We start from the raw sequence: 20,796 nt of genomic DNA, 5'->3' as shown, positions 1-20,796 counted from the left end.
AAAAAAAAAAAAAAAAAAAAAAAAAAAAAAAAAAAAAAAAAAAAAAAAAAGAAAAAGAAATGTGGTTCAATAAAATCACCAATTACACTAGCATGTGACTGTGGGGATTCCTAACGTCCTGGTCAGAGCAGCAGTGCTGACTTCTGGCCCTCTGACCTGGAACCAGGGCAGAACATTAAGGACACAACAGAAGCCAGCAGGCAGTTAAACAGCAGCAGCCTCAGCCCACATGGACAGGGCTGGAGCACGGGAGCCTGGTCTGCAACACCACCAGCCCAGTCTCTCACCTGCCACCACTGTGAGCTGCAGACCTGGGATGTGCACTGCAGGCCCCGCCACAGGTCATCTTTGCAATGTTGCCTCAGGATTTTTCACAGTGGTGAGTGCCCTACACCTGCACTGTGATGGACACCACTCCCTGCCCACAGCTATCAGTGAACACTGGAAACTCAGGGATGTGACTGAGGAATGAAGCATTTAATGTTATCTCATTTTGATTACTTTATAAAGTGACAGTTGGGCAGGTGGCTCTTGCACTGAAGGGCATTGTACCTCTGTGCACTCAGCTGTACCCTGAGCCCCACCTCCCCTGAAACACAGGGGTCCCTTCTTCCCACCTTGCTGGGCTCCCCGTCTCATCTCTCCCTTGTGGTCCCCCCTCTACTTGGTGGCCACAGAGTGACCCTTCTTCTTGCTGAAGTGCCCAACACCTCTTATCCCAACAAGGCCCAACCTCCTTAGAGTGGCTGAGTGTATGCAGAGGCCCTGAGACCCTCTGCTGGGCCCTCCTCTCCTCCTCAAGAGCCAGGCTCCTGCCCCAAAGGGGTTGTACATGCTGTCCCTTTGCCAGTAAGCCTCCTCCTGTTTGCTCTAGCACCCAATGCCTGGGACCTCAGGAGGGCATTTATTGTGGAGTCAGGTCTCTGCAGGTACAATTAGTAAAGATGCGTCATCCACTGGGTTAGGGCCCACCTGCCCCAGCACCTGGGTCCTCAGAAGCAGGGGAGAGCCTGTGATGGCACAAAAGAAAGAAGCCTACATGACCACCAAGGCAGAGATGGGAGTGATACCTCCACATGCTAAGTAAAGCTGAGGACTGTTGGCCACCCTGGAAGCCAAGAGAGGCAGGGAGGACTCAGCCCTGGAGCCTCAGAGGGAACTCAACCCTGCCTACACTTTGATCTTGGCCTCTTTGAATAGAGAACTGTCTGGTGCTTCTAGTACCCTAGGTTATGACAGCCACAGGACACAGACACATATGGCCGTCCCTGCTGCATCCACCCAGACTTCTGCCACCCCAAGAAGTACCAGCTGCCACCTAACCTCTTCCTTGCTGTGCCCTGGCGGGTTCCCAAGACCAGAGATTCTTTCACACATTCTATTTATTATTTGTCTCCTCCCTGAACCTCCCTGCCTTGCTCTCGTCCAGGCAAGCAAAGTGACAAACATACTCCTCTTGTGACAGTTTATATTGGGGATGGTACCATGTTCCAGGCATTTCAGCACACAAAGCATTAACATCACAGACCAGACAGAGGAGTAGGGGGGTGTACACTCACAGAAGTTGAGAAAGGCATGTGGCCCGTTTCTGATTTGATCATCAGCACTGTAGCCAGAGCCAGCAACAAACTACCTCATTAGGAATCTGCTGGAAACACTTGAAGCTTCATAAACAAAACAATCAGGCACCAGCTCCTAGGGACCCTCTGCCTGATCCCAGCAGTATGGAAGGCAGCTTCCCTCCTTGGCAGGCAAGGTCACCCACTGGCTGTCCACCCTGAGCGCTGCTCCCTCACATCCACCAAGCCCCCAGGAGGCTCCACTGTCATCCTTGGTCCTTCTTAAATAAAGGAGGCCTGTGTGTGTGTGTCCATGCCAGCCTCCGCAGGATGTAACAAGAAGGTAGCTTACATGCCTGGCCAGGACCAACTCCTCCCCATACACTGCCTGGAAGGGCCTGGCACAGAGGGAAGCTGTGTCTGCAACCCGGGCCTCCTGCCTCTTCGCCTTCCTCATGTGCCAGGGGCCTCCCAAGTGCTGCCCAGGAAACTTTATCAGCCCAAGGAGGACACACAGAAGCTTTATCAGTGGGGAACTGAGACACAGAACTGAGAGCAGGGCTTTTACCTGGGTAGACGGCTCCAGGGCTGCACCAGTGATTCCATAGGGACTCACACTGTGGAGGCAGAGGAGACTGGGGTGCAAGGACCCAGCCTGCCAGGTGCCTACTTACTCCTCTTTGGCCAGCAGTGGCCCCAGAAGACCCTCTCATTCTCTTGGTCAACCCAGCTGCGAATGGCTAAAACAGGCCCCACATGCCAGGTGGTCAGCCTGTTGGCCACGCTACCTCCCTATGCTCTCCCAGGATGGCATTTCCCTCTGCACATTGCCCTGGAAGATTGCCTTCCCTCTGCTTCTGCAGGGCCCAGAGCCCACACATGACAGGGAAGCCCCCACAAGCGAACCTCCCCAACTGATGTCACGTGGCCTCAGCTACAGTCAAGGAACAAGTTGTGTCCACCCTGGGTAGAAAAGTCCAGATGTTATTCTGCCTGCAAAGTCCCTCCACCCAAATCACAAACCTTATTCCAGAAAAGACCTCAACCCCCTCCCCTGAGCTGGATGTGACCACTGTCCTTTGGAGTCCCTGGCCAGTTGAGGTCTTGAAACCTAAGGGAAACGAAAGACAATAGTGTCCAGCAAGGAGCCTTGCTGGCCCAGGGTATCTCAATTAGGGCCCAGGAGTGTCTAGGGATATCTGTATTTGTCATGACTGGGGCGTTCCTGGTACCCAGTGAGGGAAGCCCAGGATGGCCCCAATGTCCACAGTTCCCAGTGGGAGAGACCTTGAGCATCTTTCTAGATCATTCTTCATCTAGACCATTGCTCTAATGTGCAGCACAAGCCCTAGGTCAAGAGCCAGAATATGATCACAGAATTCACTCAGGTAGTCCCAGCCACAGACCTTCTCTTCTGCCTGCCTCTGTATGACTCTGCACAGCTTAGAGTATGTGTGGGAGTGGCTCAAGGACAGCACCAGCATGGGGGACAGCAAGATGGGGAGCTCTGGGAGAAGTGGCAAAGAGAAAGCACATTTCACATGTTTCACCCAGGAAGTTACAGCAAACATGCACCCAGCACCCAGAAGCCAGAGGGTTAGTGAGGAGCAGAGATGAGGAAAGCGGGGCCAACACCTGGGGCTCAAGTGGGTCAGAGGCACAGCTAGAGTTCCCAACCCCTCTCCTAGTCCCTCCTCCCTCTCTGCTGTCCCCCTTCCCCAACCTGCTGCTGCCTCAGGCTCAGGGTTAATCACCCAGAGCAGCAGCATCATTACCAAAGAGAAGGAACACACAGAGCAGCAGAGACAATTAGGCTTGCCTTTTACAGTAATTAAGTTCAATATCCCCCAGGTTGGGGTTTTAGGAGCAGCCCCTCCCCTCCCTGCATCTCCTGCTGGTGCCCCTACCCCAGCCTGTATGCAGGAGGTGGGGAAGGGTGCTGAGTGGGCCATCTCCAGAAACAAGGCTCAGAGGGACACAGCATCTTTCCTCTTCTCCCACCCTGCTCGGGTGCCCCCTGAGAGTGCAGAGATTTCTCCTGGAAACTTCACACTGGGCAGGCTTTGCTCAGAGACAGCTGCCAGAAAACCAGTTAAGTGCACAGGGCTCTCATGCTGTGCAAACTGGGCTCTAAATCTCTCTCGCTCTGTTTAATCTGCAGTCAACGCTCCTCCTGGCAGGCAGCTTAGGGATGCTCTGGAGAAAAGACCCCTTGTCTGCCAGGCACCACCCAGGAGCAGCCCAGGGCCACGTGCTGAAGGGATGTAACATAGCATGCATCCTTATAGGACTAACTCAAGTTCACAGCAAAAAGGGCTAATGCCTGATCATTTTATTTTTCTCTAGTGCAACAGGAGCTTCCCTTTGATCTCATCAGCAATCCCACCACAAAACCTGCCTGTTGGAGCCGGAGCCCAAGGATTTTGCTCAGAGATAGGGAGCAGTGGCCTCAGGGGACCTCTCCAGCCTGCCCTATGGGGCTGATAGGAACCTGCCCTAGACAAGGCTACCAGCCTGGGAGACTCTCTCTAAGCAGGGAGGGTGTTATCTCCCAGAGCCCCATAGTTTACCTCCCAGTGGACCAGGGAACAGAGGAGGATGGAGGGTGACCTGGGCAAAGTCACTTGACTGCTCTGATCATCCCAAAGTCACAAGGCTCTAGGCCTGCACTTTATAGAAGGCAGGACTGTCAATAAAGCTTCAGAGAAAGAGAAAGAGAAAAAAACATCTCAGTGGAGAAAAGGAGCTCTAAAAACAGAGTCAGCATTGTGTTTTCCCAGTCATTGCCTCATATATATAGGCGCATGTGGTGATTCATGTAGCTAGGTTAGGGACACACAGCTGAATGCTGGGCCCTCACCCCTCCCTCCCTGCCAGGGGGCTAGGCCTCACCCAAACACAGAGCAGAGGCCAGGCTCCTGGCAGAGTCTCCAAGGGTTTTGTCTGGTTTTTAATTCCCATTCTTAAAATAACAAAACCTCCACTAACAACCATAAATACCTTTCACAATGCTGGGCTACAGGCAATTTGCTGAGGAAGCACCTAGGAATGGCCAATACCATCCCTCCCTCAACTAAAAAGCCATACTTTTCTAACTATCAGAAGAGGAGTTCATGGTTTAAAAAAATAAAGTTATTAAAAAAGACATATTGAGAAGTTAATGTGGCTCTTTAAAGTATTCCAAATTCCACCATGTAAAGCTAATGTCATCTAACATTTGGACCAATCACCTCCCTATTTGGGGGAACACAAACCCCTACAAAAATGAGATTATATATTCATACTCTACAGCCTACTGTTTCACCTAAAGAGTGGTACCTGCTGGGTGTAGTGGCTCATGCCTATAATCCCAGCACTCTGGGAGTCCAAGGCAGGTGGATTGCTTGATGTCCAAAGTTCGAGACCAGCCTGAGCAAGAGCCAGACTCTGTCTCTAAAAAAAGCCAGGCGTCGTGGTGGGTGCCGTAGCCCCAGCTACTAAGGAGGCTGAGGCAAGAGGATCACTTAAGCCCAAGAGTAGTTTGAGGTTGCTGTGAGCTCTGATGCTATGGCACTCTATCAAGGGCAACAAAGTGAGACTCAAAAAAGAAAAGAAAAAAAAAAAAAGAGCAGTGCCCATCCCTCCATGATCACAGACATGAGCAAACTACACGGCACAAACCCATTTCCATGACTGTGAGACGTTCTGCTGGTTCTAGCCACTTCCTGCTTGTAGACACATAATTACTATAGCCAATGAGGTGAAAGACACCCTAGACTTGCTCTGGAGGGAGAGCTGCCAAGCACAGGGATATATACATTTTACTGATGGAGGACAGAAGTCCATACCTGGGCTTCCCAACTATAAACACTTTTCCTCATCTCATGAGCAAAACGATGACCTTGGTGCTGGGCCTGGCCCCACATCGTATGTGCTTCAGTGTCTGGGAGGCAGGACAACCCTAATGCAGTAAGCACCATACTCCCTGACCCCCACAGCCTTCTGTGATTCTTCTTCCTAAACTGTTGGAGCATCTCTTTTGCCCATTTTTACCAAATTCTAGTTCTCAATCTGCTAAGAACTGACCTGGTAAGGGGACAGGAATTTTTTTGGATAATTTTTGGGATTCACGCACCCCACAATTCACCAAGCATACATGTATAATTCAGGAGCTTACAGTATATTCACAAAGTCGTACAAGCACCATTACCTCCAAATTTAGAACTTTCTTGTCATCCCAAAGGAAGCTCCATCTCCATTAGCTGTCACTCCCCATCCCCTTCCCTGAGCTCCTGGCAACCTTGAACCCACTTTCTATTTATAGGGATTTGCCTGTTTGGGACATTTCCTATAAACAGAGTCAGACACTACATGGCTTTTTGTGTCTGCTTCTGTCACTGGGCACGATGTCCTCAAGGTCCATCCATGTTATAGCCTGCGTCAGAGCCTCCTTCCATTTTATTGTCACATGGGTAGTGGCAATGGTGAGGTCTATTTCCTCCTTCCCTCCGTTTGTTCTACTTCCCCATCTCTGTGGACAACCTGTGCTCTTCCTATGTAACTCATGCTAGCAAGGGATAAAGCGGGTAGGGGTATTCCCTACTCCCCCATTTTGTCCCTGTAACTCTAGTCTAGGCAGACAGCTGGAATCTAAATGTCACATACAGGCCATGCCTACCGAGGACTAAGTGGACAGAGGCAGGGGCATCTCCCCATGTGGCTCCCTGACTGGGGAGAGGCAGCACACAGGCTCTAGGCACACCTAGGAGCCTGAGAAGCTAGGACTGTCACTCAAACTGCTGTGGTGACGGTAGAGTCAGAGACAAAGTTGAGCTGCTTCCCCTCTGATCAGGGTGGCTCTTCTCAGGATCTACTAAGTGCCAGATCTAAGAGCAGCTGGCTGGTGGAAGCTGCTCCAGAGGAAAGGAAACTCCCCCCATAGCAGTGGCCCTGCCTGTGGCTGCTCCCCACTTCTGAGACACTCCGGGCCTCCTGCGTGGGGCCATCCCTCTCTCGTAAACATGTCCCCTCCTACTCTGAGGAGCAGGTGCTGGCTCCATTCCCACAGGAGCAGGCATCTCTCCCACAGGCAAGTGTGATCAGAAGGTGGTAAAGAACTTTCCCTTCCTGAGGGGAGCAATTGTCCCCTTAGCATTTGCTTCTTGAAAGAAGAATGATCCCTGCACTGGAGATGGGGACCTAGCTCCCACACCCTTTCTGTCAGCTCAGCTTTCCCACTGCAGGACAAAACTGTGTGAAATGACGTGAAATGAATGGAACCTGCAGCCCAGGAAACCAGGGTCTGTCCCAAGGCAGGGAGTCTGCTTGGTGAGGCCACCTTATTATGTGTGCTTCCGGGACTTCACACGCAGGCTGCTGACCACAGCAGAGAGTAAGCTGCCTGCAAGCTGGGAACACATGGCACACAGATGAGCAGCCCAGGAGTGTGTTAGAGGTGGGGCCTTGGCAGGATCAAGGAAGAAATGGGGAAATGCGAGCTGTGCAGCCACCAGAGATGCCCTACCTCCAGCCACACTGCCTACTCGCAAGGACAATGAAATGTGACTGATCCTGCCCCAGGGGACACTGGACATTTGTGGCTATCGCAACTTGGGGGTCCAAAGGTCCCCAGCAGGATGGGAGCAGGTATTATTGGGCTGAGTCGGGACACATGACTGTAGCCACCTGGTGTTCCTCCTGCCCTCTGAGGGGCACTGCCAGTGCTGGCCACTATATCAATGGGTAATGAGGGTTAACACTCCAAGGGGTACCAGGAAGGACAGACACTCGTGGGAGTAAACACTATCTCCAACTCAGCATGGGCCTCAGTGTACATCTGCTGACAGGAAGTGGGGTGAGGCCGGTTTGAGTGACAAGTCTGGTTGATGAACTCAGACAGGTACCAGCCCTTCTGGCAGAAGGGGCAGGCCTGCCTCATGTATGAACAGGGCTCAGAAAGCTCCAGGAAGCTACTCTGCCCAAGGCTGTAAATCTAGGCAAGTTCTTCTCAAGGAGATCATATGTCTCTGGGATTTTATAGCCGGAAGGAACCCTGGAGACCCTCTGGCCTGCAGGGCAGTCAGGGATGCTCTGCAGATGGCTGGCAGCAGTCTTGGCAGCACTTGGCCTGGCCTAGCTTGTGGGAGGCTATAGCTACTGAGGAGCCCACCCTGAGCCCCCCAAGTCAGCTAGTCTGACTCAAAATACAGAGGTAAAGAGTTAGGGCCCAAGCTGCTTGCAGGGCAGCCCCTCTGCCAGCAGCACCCCAGGGCTAGGGGAGAAAGGAAGCAGTTATTCATCAGGTAGTCAGTCCCAAGGCTGCTCGGGCCCTCACCCCACACTGCCAGAGAAGGCCAACACCCCCCTCCCACCACCCTGGGTTTATGAAACCAGGGGCAACAGGCTTCCCTATAAGGGTAAAATAGCAAATGTTGTTTGGGGTCTGGGGCAGCTGACTCAACTCCATCACTGCAGGGCAGAAGTAGACTCAGTCACCACTGGGTGGACATGACTGCACCAAGGCCACTAAAGTTATAGAGGTGAAACTTGAGTTCCATATAGTTGCCACCATCATATGCTCTTCTTTTGATTTTTTTCCCCCAACACTTCAAAGATACAAACATCATGCTCAGTTAGCAGGTGGCCTGCCAGATTAGCTCCTGGTATCTTGTTTGCTGACCCTGAATGCAGACAGCTGACACTCAGATGGGCCAGCCACATGCAGGAGCAAGGCTTTGTTACCTAAGGGCTCCTGAGCACAAAGAGGACAGCAGAAAAAAAGACAACTGAGGTGGGGTGCGGGTTCCTGGGAGTCCAAAAGAGAACAAATAAACAAGCCAACACATCTTTCAGCAAAGCTAGGAAGCTAGGATTCTCCTCCTTGGCTATCTTCTGAGAAATGTGCTCAAAGAAACTGGCCCAGAACAGGAGACAGCAGGAGGTGTAGGGTCCTAGGCTTCTCCCCTCCCTCAGACCTTCTCCAGGACCTGGAGGAGCCCCAGATCCCCATCCAGCCTGAGCAGCTCCCCTGCCTCTGACAAGTTCTGTTGTTAAGGCTCCTCAGTTTGTGACCTGTGAGGAAAGATGCTCTGACAGCCTCTTCAGTCAGACTGCTTATGGGAGCTGCATACCCTGCCCTACTAAGAAGCCTCAGAGCCACCCACACTGCATGATAGCCATAGACACCTCGTGGCTAACAACATTTCCGGCCAGGCCTGACCACCCTAGGAGTACCTGAGCAGAGGCCAGGGCCAGGGGTCTCTGAGAGGAAGCCTGGCACCTAGACACCAGCCTGGCACCCCCAGCTTGTTCTGAGAGCTGAGCGCCACTTGTTCAGCAATTTCACGCTATGCCGCCTGACAATGTAAGCGTGGAGACCAATCTAGGTCTGCACGTCCCAAATGTCACTTGTTTGTGAACACATGGCTGAACCTAAAATTGCTTTTACTATCTGGGCACTCCCTACCACCCCCACAGCCTCAGCTCTGACAACACCTCTAGGACAAGCCAGAGGCCCAGTCTTCTCAAACTCTGCCAGGGGCTGGTCATGAAACCCACAGGCCACCCACCCATGGTGGCCATACTACAATGCAGGTGCACACAGCCACATGCCCTTACAAAACAGTGTCACTGAGATGCATAATTACTCCTGTAGATCAAAGGGGGAAACCCTAATTGAGGATCTCTCTGCTTTTAGCTAAGCCCAGATCTTCATTAAAGAGATCCCTGATTTTCTGAACTGAATCTGGGGACCATCTCTTGAGTCATCCTTACTACACAGCCCATTTGCTTTTCTAACCTGCCCCAAACAGCGAAGACAAAGAAACAAATGATGAGAAAGATAAAGGTTTGCAGTTCTTCCAGGGCAGCACTGCCCAGAAGAAATGTAATGCAAGCCACCCATGGGGTTTGAACACACTCAATGCCACATCAGAAAATAAAAAATTTTCCTTGGGGCCATGGTGTTTTATTAGGTCTAGATAGGTCAAGAAGATCGTATATGCTTCTCTTGGCCCTGGGCTCAAAATGAGCATAAGTTATATATAACTCACATAGCAGTTAATATGTTAATTTTTCTAATAACAACAAAAAAATATCAAATTTGTCTTAATAAAACATGATAGAACTTTTGTTAAGGTTACCACCCAAAGACAGTAATAAGCTGGTCAGCATACAGAGGTGGTCGGCATAAGGAACAAAGTCTACTATACTGATACGTACACATGGCGCATGTTCAGTCTATGAAAATTAGGTCAACTGAAGGAGGTAGTCAGTGTAGGGAGCTGGTCAACTATGGAAGTTCACTCTATTTTGTTTAACCTGATATACAAAAAAATATCAGTGTATACAATCAACACAAACAGATTATCTGTGGGATATTTTTCCTGCTTCACTGTGAATGGCTTCATTCTAGCTGGCCACATTTCAAGGCCTCTTTTGTAAAAGGTATGACATCCAGAAAATGCTGGGTGAATTGGATGACTCGGAATCTGGCCCTATGACCTCTCCTATCACCCTCCCTCTACATCCAGACCTGGAAAAACCTGCCCCAATCCTGGCCCTGGAAGAACCAGAAGGTTTTGTATTCAGGAGCTGGTGAGAAGTGCCTGCCTTCTCTCTGCACCAGCTCAGTGAGGGGACATGCTGTCCATGACACCACAGGGAGCCATGTGGTCCCTTGGCCAGTGTGAGATGCCAGCAAGTGGTCAGGCCCATCGCTGCAGGTGAAAGAGAAGGCCAGAAAGCTGGGCCATCCAGTGCTGCCCAGAGGAGCAGCCATGAGCCAAGCCCAAACAGCCTGAGTCCAGTCTGAGAGGAAAGTTCACTGGCCCATGAGGGGCAGCTGGGACAGGCACCCAGAAGCCTGCAGGGACTGGTCTAAAAGGAAGCTGCCCCTGCCCCTCTCATACCTACCTCTGAGGCCTGTGGTTCACAGGCCTGTTCACTGTCTACTGGACCTTGGAGGCCAACATGGGCTCCAGAGGATACCAAGCAAGGCAGAGATGGATAGGGCAGTGGCCAGAGCAGCCCCACCATACCCAGCAGCCCTCAGGGCTGCCCATCAAGCGGTCTCACATATTCCCCACAGTGAGTAACAGCCACATAGATGGATGCAAAGAGTTAAAGGAATTCAAGCATAAGCTCTCAGTTCGGTGTCTGATCTGACCAGTAATCATCTTCTATGACTAGGAATGCAAATTACCAGGAAAAAATCCATGAGTCTCCCTGCCTTTCCATAACCCCCAGGGACAAAGTCAGTAGGACACCCTCGGGTAATAGAGAGCTTGGCTGTGGGGGACATTGACCCCAGCTCTGACCCTGTGGTGGACATGCCCAGAAGGAAGCAGAGGAGGGACGAAAGCAGATACCAGAGTGGGCTCCTGCCCGGCTAAGCCACCCTCAAAACAGACGGGTCCAGGGCAGAGAAGATAGTGCTAGCTGAAAAGAGCCCCTCAGCCCTAAGATTAGAGCTGCAAAGCCAAGCCCAGGAAGCCCACCTAGGCCCTAATGCTGGGCAGAACACACCAGAGACTGGCCCAAGGCTCCCGCAGTTCACACAGCCTGCACCTCTCCACTCTGCTCAAGGTAAGCAGCACTCTAGGCATAAGCTGAGGATCCCAGAAACAGACCCTGGCGCTGGCACAAAACCTGGGCCAGCACAGGCAGGGAAGGGCCACCTCTTGCCCTCACTTCACCCGGGCCCTTTCACAGAGTCTGCAGACTCTTACCTGAGTGGCCACTTTGCCATAATCAATCCACCGCAGAGTGGCGAAGTTGGTAGATTCTGCACAGTTGAACCCATGATTGAAGCCAGCATGGTAGCCATAGGGAAACGTGATCATAAACTCCCCAGCCTCCTGTGTGATCTGGGGAGGGAAAGGTGGACAGTGAGGGAGGCGCAGTGGTTAATAGGATAGCCACGGAACACAGCAGGGATCATGGGCTCAACAACTTCATACCAAGAGCCAGAGAGCCATGCAGAGTCAAAGAAAACTCTTTCCAGGTAACTCCACAGGCTCTGCTCTGTTCAATTTCCCATTTGGCCAAAGAAGGACATATGGCACAGTTGGTCCACAGCTCTGCTCCCAGCTCCCTACCTGGGACCCTGTGGTGGCAGACATAGTCAGCATTTTGGTGGATATGTCCTATACATGAGAGACTGCTCAACCCTGCAACTGTGGGAATTTTCACCAATCATTTGTAGCAAGCAACAAAGGATCCTCCTTTGGAGGTGGTTGAGTAAAGCTCATAGCCACTGTGATGTGGCCCCCACAGCTGGGGTAGGTGGGTGGGAGGAGCTGGTGGCAGCTGCAGAGCCCTCTAAACTCAAGACAGGGATAAGTGCATGGAGCAGCATCCTGCCTTGTAGGAAAAGGAAGGAACAGTGGCATGCACACAGAATGCTGGAAGGCAGCCTATGCCACGACACCATCCCTCGCAAAAGAGACCAAGAAACACACCCAAGCACCAAGGGGGACATGATACCACAGATCAGAGCTCTGCAGAAGGCTCTGATATTTCTACATCCAACCCAAGTGATCTGGCCAATCAGACTCTGAAACAGAGGACCCCCCCCCCCAAACAAGGTGCTGGGATACATGTGACTTGGGTGGGGGCTCACAATGAGCCAAGATATGAGGCTTCTTGGAATAGACCCCTCCCTAAGACCTGGAGGAAATGGGGGTGGGGGGGTCCTCTACCAGCACTGTGGGGCTTCAGGCTCTTCCCCAGGCACCCTGCCACTGCAAGGAGGGGACACCCAGAGGACCACTCTAAGCACCCACCTGCTCTGCTGCTGACTGCAGAGCTTTTTGATAAAGCACTTCAAAAGGTGACACATAACAACAATGATGTTCCCCCCCTCTGTGCCCCAAGACTTGAGCAAAGTACTTCTTTGAGATGGGGCCATGGGCCTCATTCACAGATGAGGAGTCTGAGGCTCAGGGGGCAGAAATTACAAATTACTCTTCTGAAGTCAGGTGGGAAGTCTTTGTCTCTATTCAGCAACAAATATAACTCAGATCACATGTTGTTTGGGGTTCTGAATATTATATACCTATACCCATAGATCACCACCCCAAATGAACAGAACATTCTGGGTACCCTGGGCACTACCCACCAGCCATCTCCCAGGTAACGCCCACCCAAAGTGGGTAGGTGCACTGTCACACGGGTCTTTTTTCTGGAGGTGCACAGTGGGTGTCTTTCTTGGGGCATGTTTTTGAGATTTATTCCTACTGTTTGCTCCAATAGTTCATTCCTTCTCCTCAGTGTTGGCCATGCAGATACATCGTTACTTATTTATCCATCTTCTGTTGACATTTGGGCTGTTCCCAGTTTGGGGCTCTTGAAAGCTACTAAGGACATTTGTGTACAAATCCTCATGTAGACATATGCTTTCATTCCTCCTGAGTAAATATACATACAAGTGGTATTGCTGGGGCAGAGGGTAGGCTTTTACATTTCCAAGAATCTGCCATGTGGTTTTCCACAGTAGTCGAACGGCATTGCATTCATGCTGGCCTTTCATGGCCAGCATTCAGCCAGTTTTGACTTAAGCTTTTCCGGTGGCTGGGCAGTGGCACCTCCTGGTTCTCATTGCCTTTCCCTGACTCCTAGAGACGACAAACACCAAATCACATTGGTTCTCTTGTACATCTCCTTCCATAAAGTGTCTGAGCCTTTTACGCCTCTTCATCAGGGCATTCATCTCTGCATTCTTGATTTGCAGGAGTTCTTAGGCTCACTAATCTTTATTTATTCCTCTGGAGAGATGAGTGGAAATTGCTGGATTCACTGAAGTAACCAACAAGGAGCCAAAACTCTGGAGGGGGTGGCAGGAGATGGGGGAGGGGAAGTAAGACTTCTAGAAGCCACAGCATCAGAATCAATCAAAACTGACACAGCTTGGAGAAAAGCCAGTCCTTAAGAACACTATGATATTTCTCTTTTCAAATAATTAATTGCACCAATCAAGGGAAGTCAGTGTGCATTAAGTTATATCTTTAAATTCCTGTCCAAGTCACAGTTGCATGCATGGAGCTGATGGCAGGAAATGGGGGTGGGTGGGGGGACCTATGTGTGGCCCCAAGGGCCCGGCAGCCACCACCCAGGGCACAGGTTCTCTGAGACAGCTTCTACTTACCCCACTCAGAGCTCCATGAAATGAAGAGCAATTTTAACTAAGGTTTGGAGCTTTTTAAAAAATAAGCAGTTACTAATGTCCTATCCTATATGATACCCTCTCAGGCCAAGTAGGACACTCCCCTGCTCCCCCATAGGCCTGTCCCCTGCATGGTAGAGAACTGATATAAGGACACACAGTGTGGCACATGCCATGAGCCTTCTAGGGAATGTAGCTAGATCTCAAGATGCCAAGGCCGAAATCCTGTATGGAGGGGGTGCCAATGTAGGGCCAGGCGGGTGCAGACATTAGGGCCTAATTCAGCTGGCCTGACCCCTCTAGGAATTGAAGCCCAGAACAGATCATGTTCTTAGAACACGAAGAAAATTGTGTTCCTATAAGAAAACCTACATCGGCTCGGCGCCTGTGGCTCAAGCGGCTAAGGCGCCAGCCACATACACCTAAGGTGGCAGGTTTGAATCCAGCCTGGGCCCACCAAACAACAATGACGGCTGCAATAAAAAAACAAAACAAAACTGGGTATTATGGCTGGCACCTGTGGTCCCAGCTACTTGGGAGGCTGAGGCAGGAGACTTGCTTGAGCCCAGGAGTGGGAGGTTGCTGTGAGCGTGATGCCACAGCACTCTACCCAGGGGGATAGTTTGAGGCTCCGTCTCAAAAAAAAAAAAAAGAAAACCTACATCAGGGTAGCTTCACCTGGAGCCTGTGGTGTGTGTCCTCCACGTCACTGCCATCAACAATAATAAATAAGAAGGCGTTTGGGATGATGGATAGGCCATGCAGCCATGTAACCAGCAGCGATGGGAAGTGGCCCCACATGCCAGTCACCAAGAATTTGGTTTCTTTGGTGAGCTCTTGCAGTATAAATGAGGAGGTCAATGGCAGATTACAGAAATACATACTTTTAATTATTAAAAAGCTCCGCTATTGATCTGCTTTTTCTTCTAGAAGTAAATACCATTACAGAGATTTATAAGCGGAGCACAGAGAGTCACTCATTTGAAGGCTGCAGGAATTCTGACAAGGGGTCCATGCTGCACCTGAAAGGGATGTTCATCTTGAGTGTGTAACATCAGGGGAGGCTGCAAGTCACGGGGTGCTGCTCTCAGTGGCTGGGCAAGGGCCTTCGCCCTACAGGCATGAGGAGATGCTGCTTCCCCACAGGCAACAAGGGGTGTGAGGGAGTGTGGCTGTGCACCTGGAGCCCCCATCACCACTTGCAGCCTCTCAAGAGTCCTGAAAGCAGCCCACCCGGGGGTGTACAGGGCTGTCTATGGTTCAGCATCAGGAGTTTTGTATAAACCATAGTACAATTAGACACTGACCCCAAACCAGCCCCTCTAGGAAACACCATTCTGGAGAATGTTCTTGGCAAACCAGCCAGAAAATCAGTCTTTCTCACCTCTATAAGCAATGCCACAATCTGTCCAAGTTGCTCCTCAAGACATAATGTTGAAAACAGAAGACAAAGGAGAGAAGAGGAGGGAATGGGAACGGGCACTTCTCAGACAGAATCTTCCGCTATCTGATAATCACCCTCTGTTTGAGGCCCCAACATAAAGAATGAATACCCGACCTGAGAGATGATACTGTGGGCGGTTGGATTGAAACGTCAGAAGCAATTTCTGACTTGCTGACACTTGATGTTGAGGGCACGGAGTGGGGAGCCTTCTCATTGAACAAGCTCCCGAGCCTGACAAACTGCTCTTCACAGAAAATCTTCAACACCTGGGTCCCCCAGAGGAGCCTCCTCTCCTGCACAGCCTGTGGTGCTGCAGCCCAGAAGGCTCCAGGCATGTACCTCCTGCTGGACGGAAGTAGGGAAGCACAGCTGGCTCTTCTTGTCCTCAAAGGCTCCTTCATGGGAAGGAATTGCCTGCAGTGGACACTTGCTGAGCTGGGTCCAGAGGGCAAAGCCTGCTCCTGGGTCTCAAAGGCCAACTGGTGGGATGGGCAACTGAGACCAGGCTATAGCCTGGGGCCCACCTAGAGAAGAGGCCGGGGTGCCCTGCTTGGTGGTGCCCAGGGGCCCCTGGCAAGTCTGCAAGGCCAATCCTACCCTCTGCCCACTGCAGATCCTATAGAGGGGCCTCAGCACCACATCTGACATTCTGATTTGGTTTCCTTCAGGGGGAAAGAAAGTCAAGACCCCATACACACACACTCGAACTGTGCTCTATGCCAGCCTCTGCACCAACACAGGAGAGCTGGGGGCTCACCATTAGGCAAACTTAGCCTGCCCTGGGATTGCCATTGTTCTAAAACCTTCTCTGGGGTTTAAGAAGCCTGTCCCGTGGGGTGTTTGTGGCCCCTGGGCCCAGGTAGGGCCTGAGCCTGCCTGTACGCACCCGACTGAACGGGATCCCATACTTCTTCAGAATGATGGGTGAGATGAGTGTCATCTTGTGCCGCAGGAAGGCATCGCAGCCCTGTGAGCTCCCGGGGAAGAACCCTAGGGCAGAAAGGACAAGACTCAGTCTGAGGAGCCAATGCCAAGGAGTTCGCTGAGCTCTGGGAAGAGAGTGGACACACTGAAGCAAGGAACATGGCAGGGCCTGGCCAGGCCTGCGGGTGGGTTTCAGGGCCTCCGAACCTATAGCTCAGAGGGAGAGAAACACACAAGAGCTACCTTACAGCCACGTAATCTGCAGGGTCTGAGTGAATGTCCAGCAGTGTGGGTGGCCTGGAGTCTCCTCACTACAGGAGGAGTCAGGGACCCCCACACTGCAATAAGGCATGGCTGTGCATGGGCGTCCCCTCTGAGTTCCTCATAGACAAAATTGTCTACACTGCTATCTATGTAAGAGCACAGCCCTGGAAGAAAACACATGGTGTGGCCACCTCCCTGTGCACACCAACATTAGAGCCAATCCAGCCAAAACGAGGGCAGAGAGCAGTGCCCACATGTCCATGAACAAGTCTCTTAGGAAGAACCAACAATGAAGAATGAGACATCCCCAGTGGAGTCCAGCTCCAGCCCATGCCATGCTCAGGGGCCACACAGGTGTCCCACACAGGTTTCCTTGGACAGAGAGGAAACTGAGGCCTCGGCTGCCCCACTTGCACTCAGCTCCCAGCCCTGCTGAGAAAAGGCAGCACAGTTAGCTCCTGACCTAACCCTCCAAAGGCCACACAAAATGAGGCTAGACAGGTGTGCAAATGGGAACACTCTGCCCAACAAGCACACTTGCTCCAGAATTTAACTACACAGGGATGTTTCCAAATCACATATTAGCTCAAGTTCCAGTCAAAGATGAACAATTTGCAGTTAAAATAAAGTAGGTCGGGGGATTCCTGATAGTAGATAGTACACCCTACTCTCCTCACAAAGGGACCAGGGGCAGACAATGAGACCAGAACCCTCAGGATGATACACATGGTCCCTGCTGCTGAAGGGACTTCCCTGAACCAGAACCCTAGGCTGTTCTCCCAAGCTCAGCCATGTTCCCCTGGAGTTGGCACTGTGGGAGCCAAGGCAGGGAACAAATGGGACTCACATTCCCCTCAGGGGCCTCCCCCTCTGCCACCTGCTCTGCCTATGACAATAGCCAGGAAGGTGGCCTGAATACTTGCACAGGATGAGGGGCCCCGAGAGGCAGGACGATAGTGGACAAAACATGGATTGTGTGGGGCAGACCTGGGTGAGACCCATCTCCCCTGTATTAATGACAGGAGGCACTGGCCTGCCTTCCAACAGGGGTTGCTGCTCCCTCCAGGTTGCACCTGCATTCCAGTCCCCAGCACTGCAGGGTAGCAGAGCAGAACTCCCATGTGGATGACATAAGGGGGGTGTGCCACACGCACAGCAGACTGGGGTCCACAGGGATCCCCAGCCCTGGACTGACCCACAGCCATGGCTGGTTCTAGGGCCCCCTGGACTCCCACACAGTCCCTGGGCCTGGGTCTCCACGCCAACACACACCCTCATGGGTTGATATGCATGTGCCTGTACAGGTATACACTAAGACAGAGAATAGGGTGAAGGCTCCTCAATGCAAAGACACAATGGCAAGGTTCTGGAAAGCACGAGGGGTGAAGAGCTGCCAAATCCAGCAACTTTCTCCTGCACTGAAAGCATTTCAATTAGAATTATGATTGCCTGCCACCCGGCCCGTGGCCTCTCTGCAGTTCCTCTTTTTAATGCACAGTTTAAGTGGCGCTCATTAAAGCTCTAATAAAGGCACACATTTTAAGTGATTAGCACCAATAATGCGCCAACATATTAACACTCTCTCCCTGCCCCACCAGTCTCCCAGTGAGCCTGTCTGGAGACAGTTACTTCTTTTTCATATTGATTATAAGCCCATTCCACCCACCCCCACAACCCAATGCCTTACCCCCAGCAAAGTATGGAAAGGATGCCCAAGGAGGACTTGGCTTTCTCCACCACCCTCCTTCCCCCAGGCTCTCTAAGCCAAAGGGGAGGGCAGGGACCTGAGGGCTGCAGGGGAACTCGAGCACTTCCCACACCCCAGGCATCTGTGTCCAGCTACCTGGCCCTCCTCTGGGTCCCCAGCCTGACTGTCTCCCCAGGTTCCAGGGGCTGTTCCATCCTGTTAAGGAGTGACTTTGTGAGTCTACATTTTCCAAGAACTCACATGAAGGCACCCAAAGAACTGACCCCTTGCTCTCTGGCTGCTCTGTACCCAGGCCCTCACTGAGCCCTTTGCATGTACCTAAAAAGCTGACCAACTCTTTGGGTCCCGGCCAGACATCAGAAAGAGTCAGCCAAGTTCCAGGGAAAAGGAACACAGTGTCATCCAGGGGTGGCAGTGGCCTCACTGGGCCCCGTCTGCTGCCTCTCTAGCTGCTCTCAGCCTTCGCTTTCCTCACCTCATGGGAAAGGGCTATTGATGGGAGGGCTGGGAGGACTTTAAATGTAAAATCCTAACACAGAGAACACAGTAGGTGCAAGCAAGGGTTCCAAGGCCCTGGAGATATAGTTGCCAGAGAGTACCTGAGCTGACTGCTCTGTGATGTTTGCTTCTGTGGTTGTATAGATAGATGCAGTCGGCTGAATGATGGGCCCCCGAGATGTCCCCGTCTTGAACCCTGTAACCTATGAGTGTAGCACCTCACATGGCAAAAGAGACTCTGCAGAAGGGACTGGATTAAGAGCTTGAGATGAGAGGTCATCCTGGATGACACCTGAGGGGTGTCCAGTGTCCCCACAGGGTCCCTACACAAAGAAGCAGGAGGGCCAGAGGCAGAGAGAGACTGGAAGATGCTGCACTGCTGGCTCTGAAGCGGGGAAGGGATCCCAAGCTGAGGGATGTGGGTGGCCTCTAGATACTAGAAAAGGCAAGAGATGGGTCCTCCCTGAGAGCCCCCAGGAGGGATCTGCCCTGCCACACCCTGACATTGGCCTAGTGAGGCCCATTTTGGACTCTGACCTCCAGAACTGTGATAGAATAAACATGTATTATTTTAAGTCACTAAGTTTGTGGTTATTTTGTTACAATAGCAATAAGGAAACAATATAATTGGGGAAATTTTCTTTAACTTTTATTTTTAAATTAAAATGTGTATTGGAAATGCTATTTTAAAATAAATACAATGGGGGAAAATGCTTGGCTTTTATTTTAGAGCTTCGATATGTAAGTGAAATGGACCTTTGATAGAGCCTCTTTTTAGTGGCAGAATTTCTACTAGGAGAAGCACGGCCCTGAGACCAGGGTTCTCTTTGCCCACGGGAGCAGGGTCCAGGTCTCCAACAAGAGACCTCAGAGCAGCAAGAGCAGAGTCCTTGGCTAGTGTGCTAGGAGAGGTCCCTCCCTCCTTGCCCCCTAGTGGCTCTGCAGCCCTCAGCTGGGACACATTTGCAGAACAGACCAGTGGCTCCTGGCATAGCCTCTAGGATAAAAGATCTTATTTTTCCAAAGATTGTGCCCATCTCCAAAGTCAAAAGGCCAGTGGGAAGAGGGGGAAAAAAAGAGTATGGCGGATGTTCCTTGCCTCAAAAATTAGGGAGAGACACAGGATGGCAGCCAGGCAATCAGGGAGCCTGTACCAAGACTGAGCAGAGGCTTCTGGAAAAGCCCATGACCATCTCCGGGCTGCCAGGCTACCCTCACCTGTCACTGGAAGGGGAAGGATGCTTAGATGGGCCCTTGGAGTACTGCCAGAGCCTTCTAGGAGCTGGGTCCTTGCTGGTCCTCACCCTCACACCCCAAGTCACCCCTACTTGGTCAGCACGGGCAGCTGCCTCTCTGTCTGGCCACCTCCGATCTGAGGAACAAGAGAGAGATTCTTCTAGCCAGTCGTGTCCTTTAATGTCTTTCCAGGCACTTATGAGCCATCTGATGGTTCAAGCTTCTGCCGAGTTGTGATAGGGCAACTAGAGGAGCTGGGAGAACTGGGGGAGCTGACACACCATAAGTTCCCTCTACCTGCCCAGGTACCCCAGGGGAGGGGTAGCCATGAGTCCTCCACACAGCCCTCGCCCAGAGTGTCTGGCTGATTTCTGCATATGCTACAACCCAAGGATCTGCTGTTCACTCAGGGAATGCCCTGGAACCCTCTCTGACAAACCCTTCCAACTCCAAGAGTCCCCAGAGAGAGTCTGAATGTAGGTCGGGCCACTGCTGCCAGGGACAGTTGCTGTAGGTGCCTGGGCCAGCCAGGTTCCAGCACAACAAGGACAAACGGCCCTGTGGTCACTATACCAGCTTCACACAGGTGAGAGAACTGCTGGAGAAACTGTCTCCTCATCTAGACTGAACAAAGCCTTAAGAATTAGAAAAGGAGCTGTGCACAGTAGCTCATGCCTGTAATCCCAGCACTCTGGGAGGTCAAGGTAGGAGGATCACTTGAGGTCAAACAACCTGAGCATCTCTACTAAAATTAGAAAAACAACCCATCTCTACTAAAATTAGAAAAACTAGGCAGGTGTCATGGTGTGTGCCTGTAGTCCCAGCTACTTAGGAGGCTAAGGCAGGATTGTTTGAGCCCAGGAGTTTGAGGTTGTGATGACACCAATGCACTCCAGCCTAAGTGATAAGAGCAAGGCCTTGTCTCAAAAAAAGAAAAAAAAAATAGAAAAGGGCATAATGTGGTAGTAGTGTCAAGACAAAAACAGCCATTTCTAAGAAGTGTTACAAGAACTGAAAAACA

General features: G+C 51.5%; 1 protein-coding gene across 2 annotated transcripts in view; it reads right to left on the bottom strand.

Moving 5' to 3' along the window:
* Nucleotides 1–20,796, bottom strand: part of KDM4B (lysine demethylase 4B) — a 155,763-nt gene that overhangs the window by 52,596 nt on the left and 82,371 nt on the right. For both annotated transcript variants that reach the window (XM_003788769.3, XM_012804561.1), the window contains exons 8-9: nucleotides 16,032–16,135; nucleotides 11,267–11,404 (exon numbers count right to left, since the gene is read on the bottom strand). In XM_003788769.3, the coding sequence (XP_003788817.1) occupies nucleotides 11,267–11,404; nucleotides 16,032–16,135 (242 nt within the window). The remainder of the gene's footprint in view (nucleotides 1–11,266; nucleotides 11,405–16,031; nucleotides 16,136–20,796) is intronic.

The sequence above is a fragment of the Otolemur garnettii genome, unplaced genomic scaffold (genome assembly GCF_000181295.1).
Source record: "Otolemur garnettii isolate 467f Iridium unplaced genomic scaffold, OtoGar3 scaffold00029, whole genome shotgun sequence".
Classification (NCBI taxonomy): Eukaryota; Metazoa; Chordata; class Mammalia; order Primates; family Galagidae; genus Otolemur; species Otolemur garnettii.
Note: the sequence above shows the minus strand (reverse complement) of the source record. Positions and strands in the feature narration are given on the sequence as shown.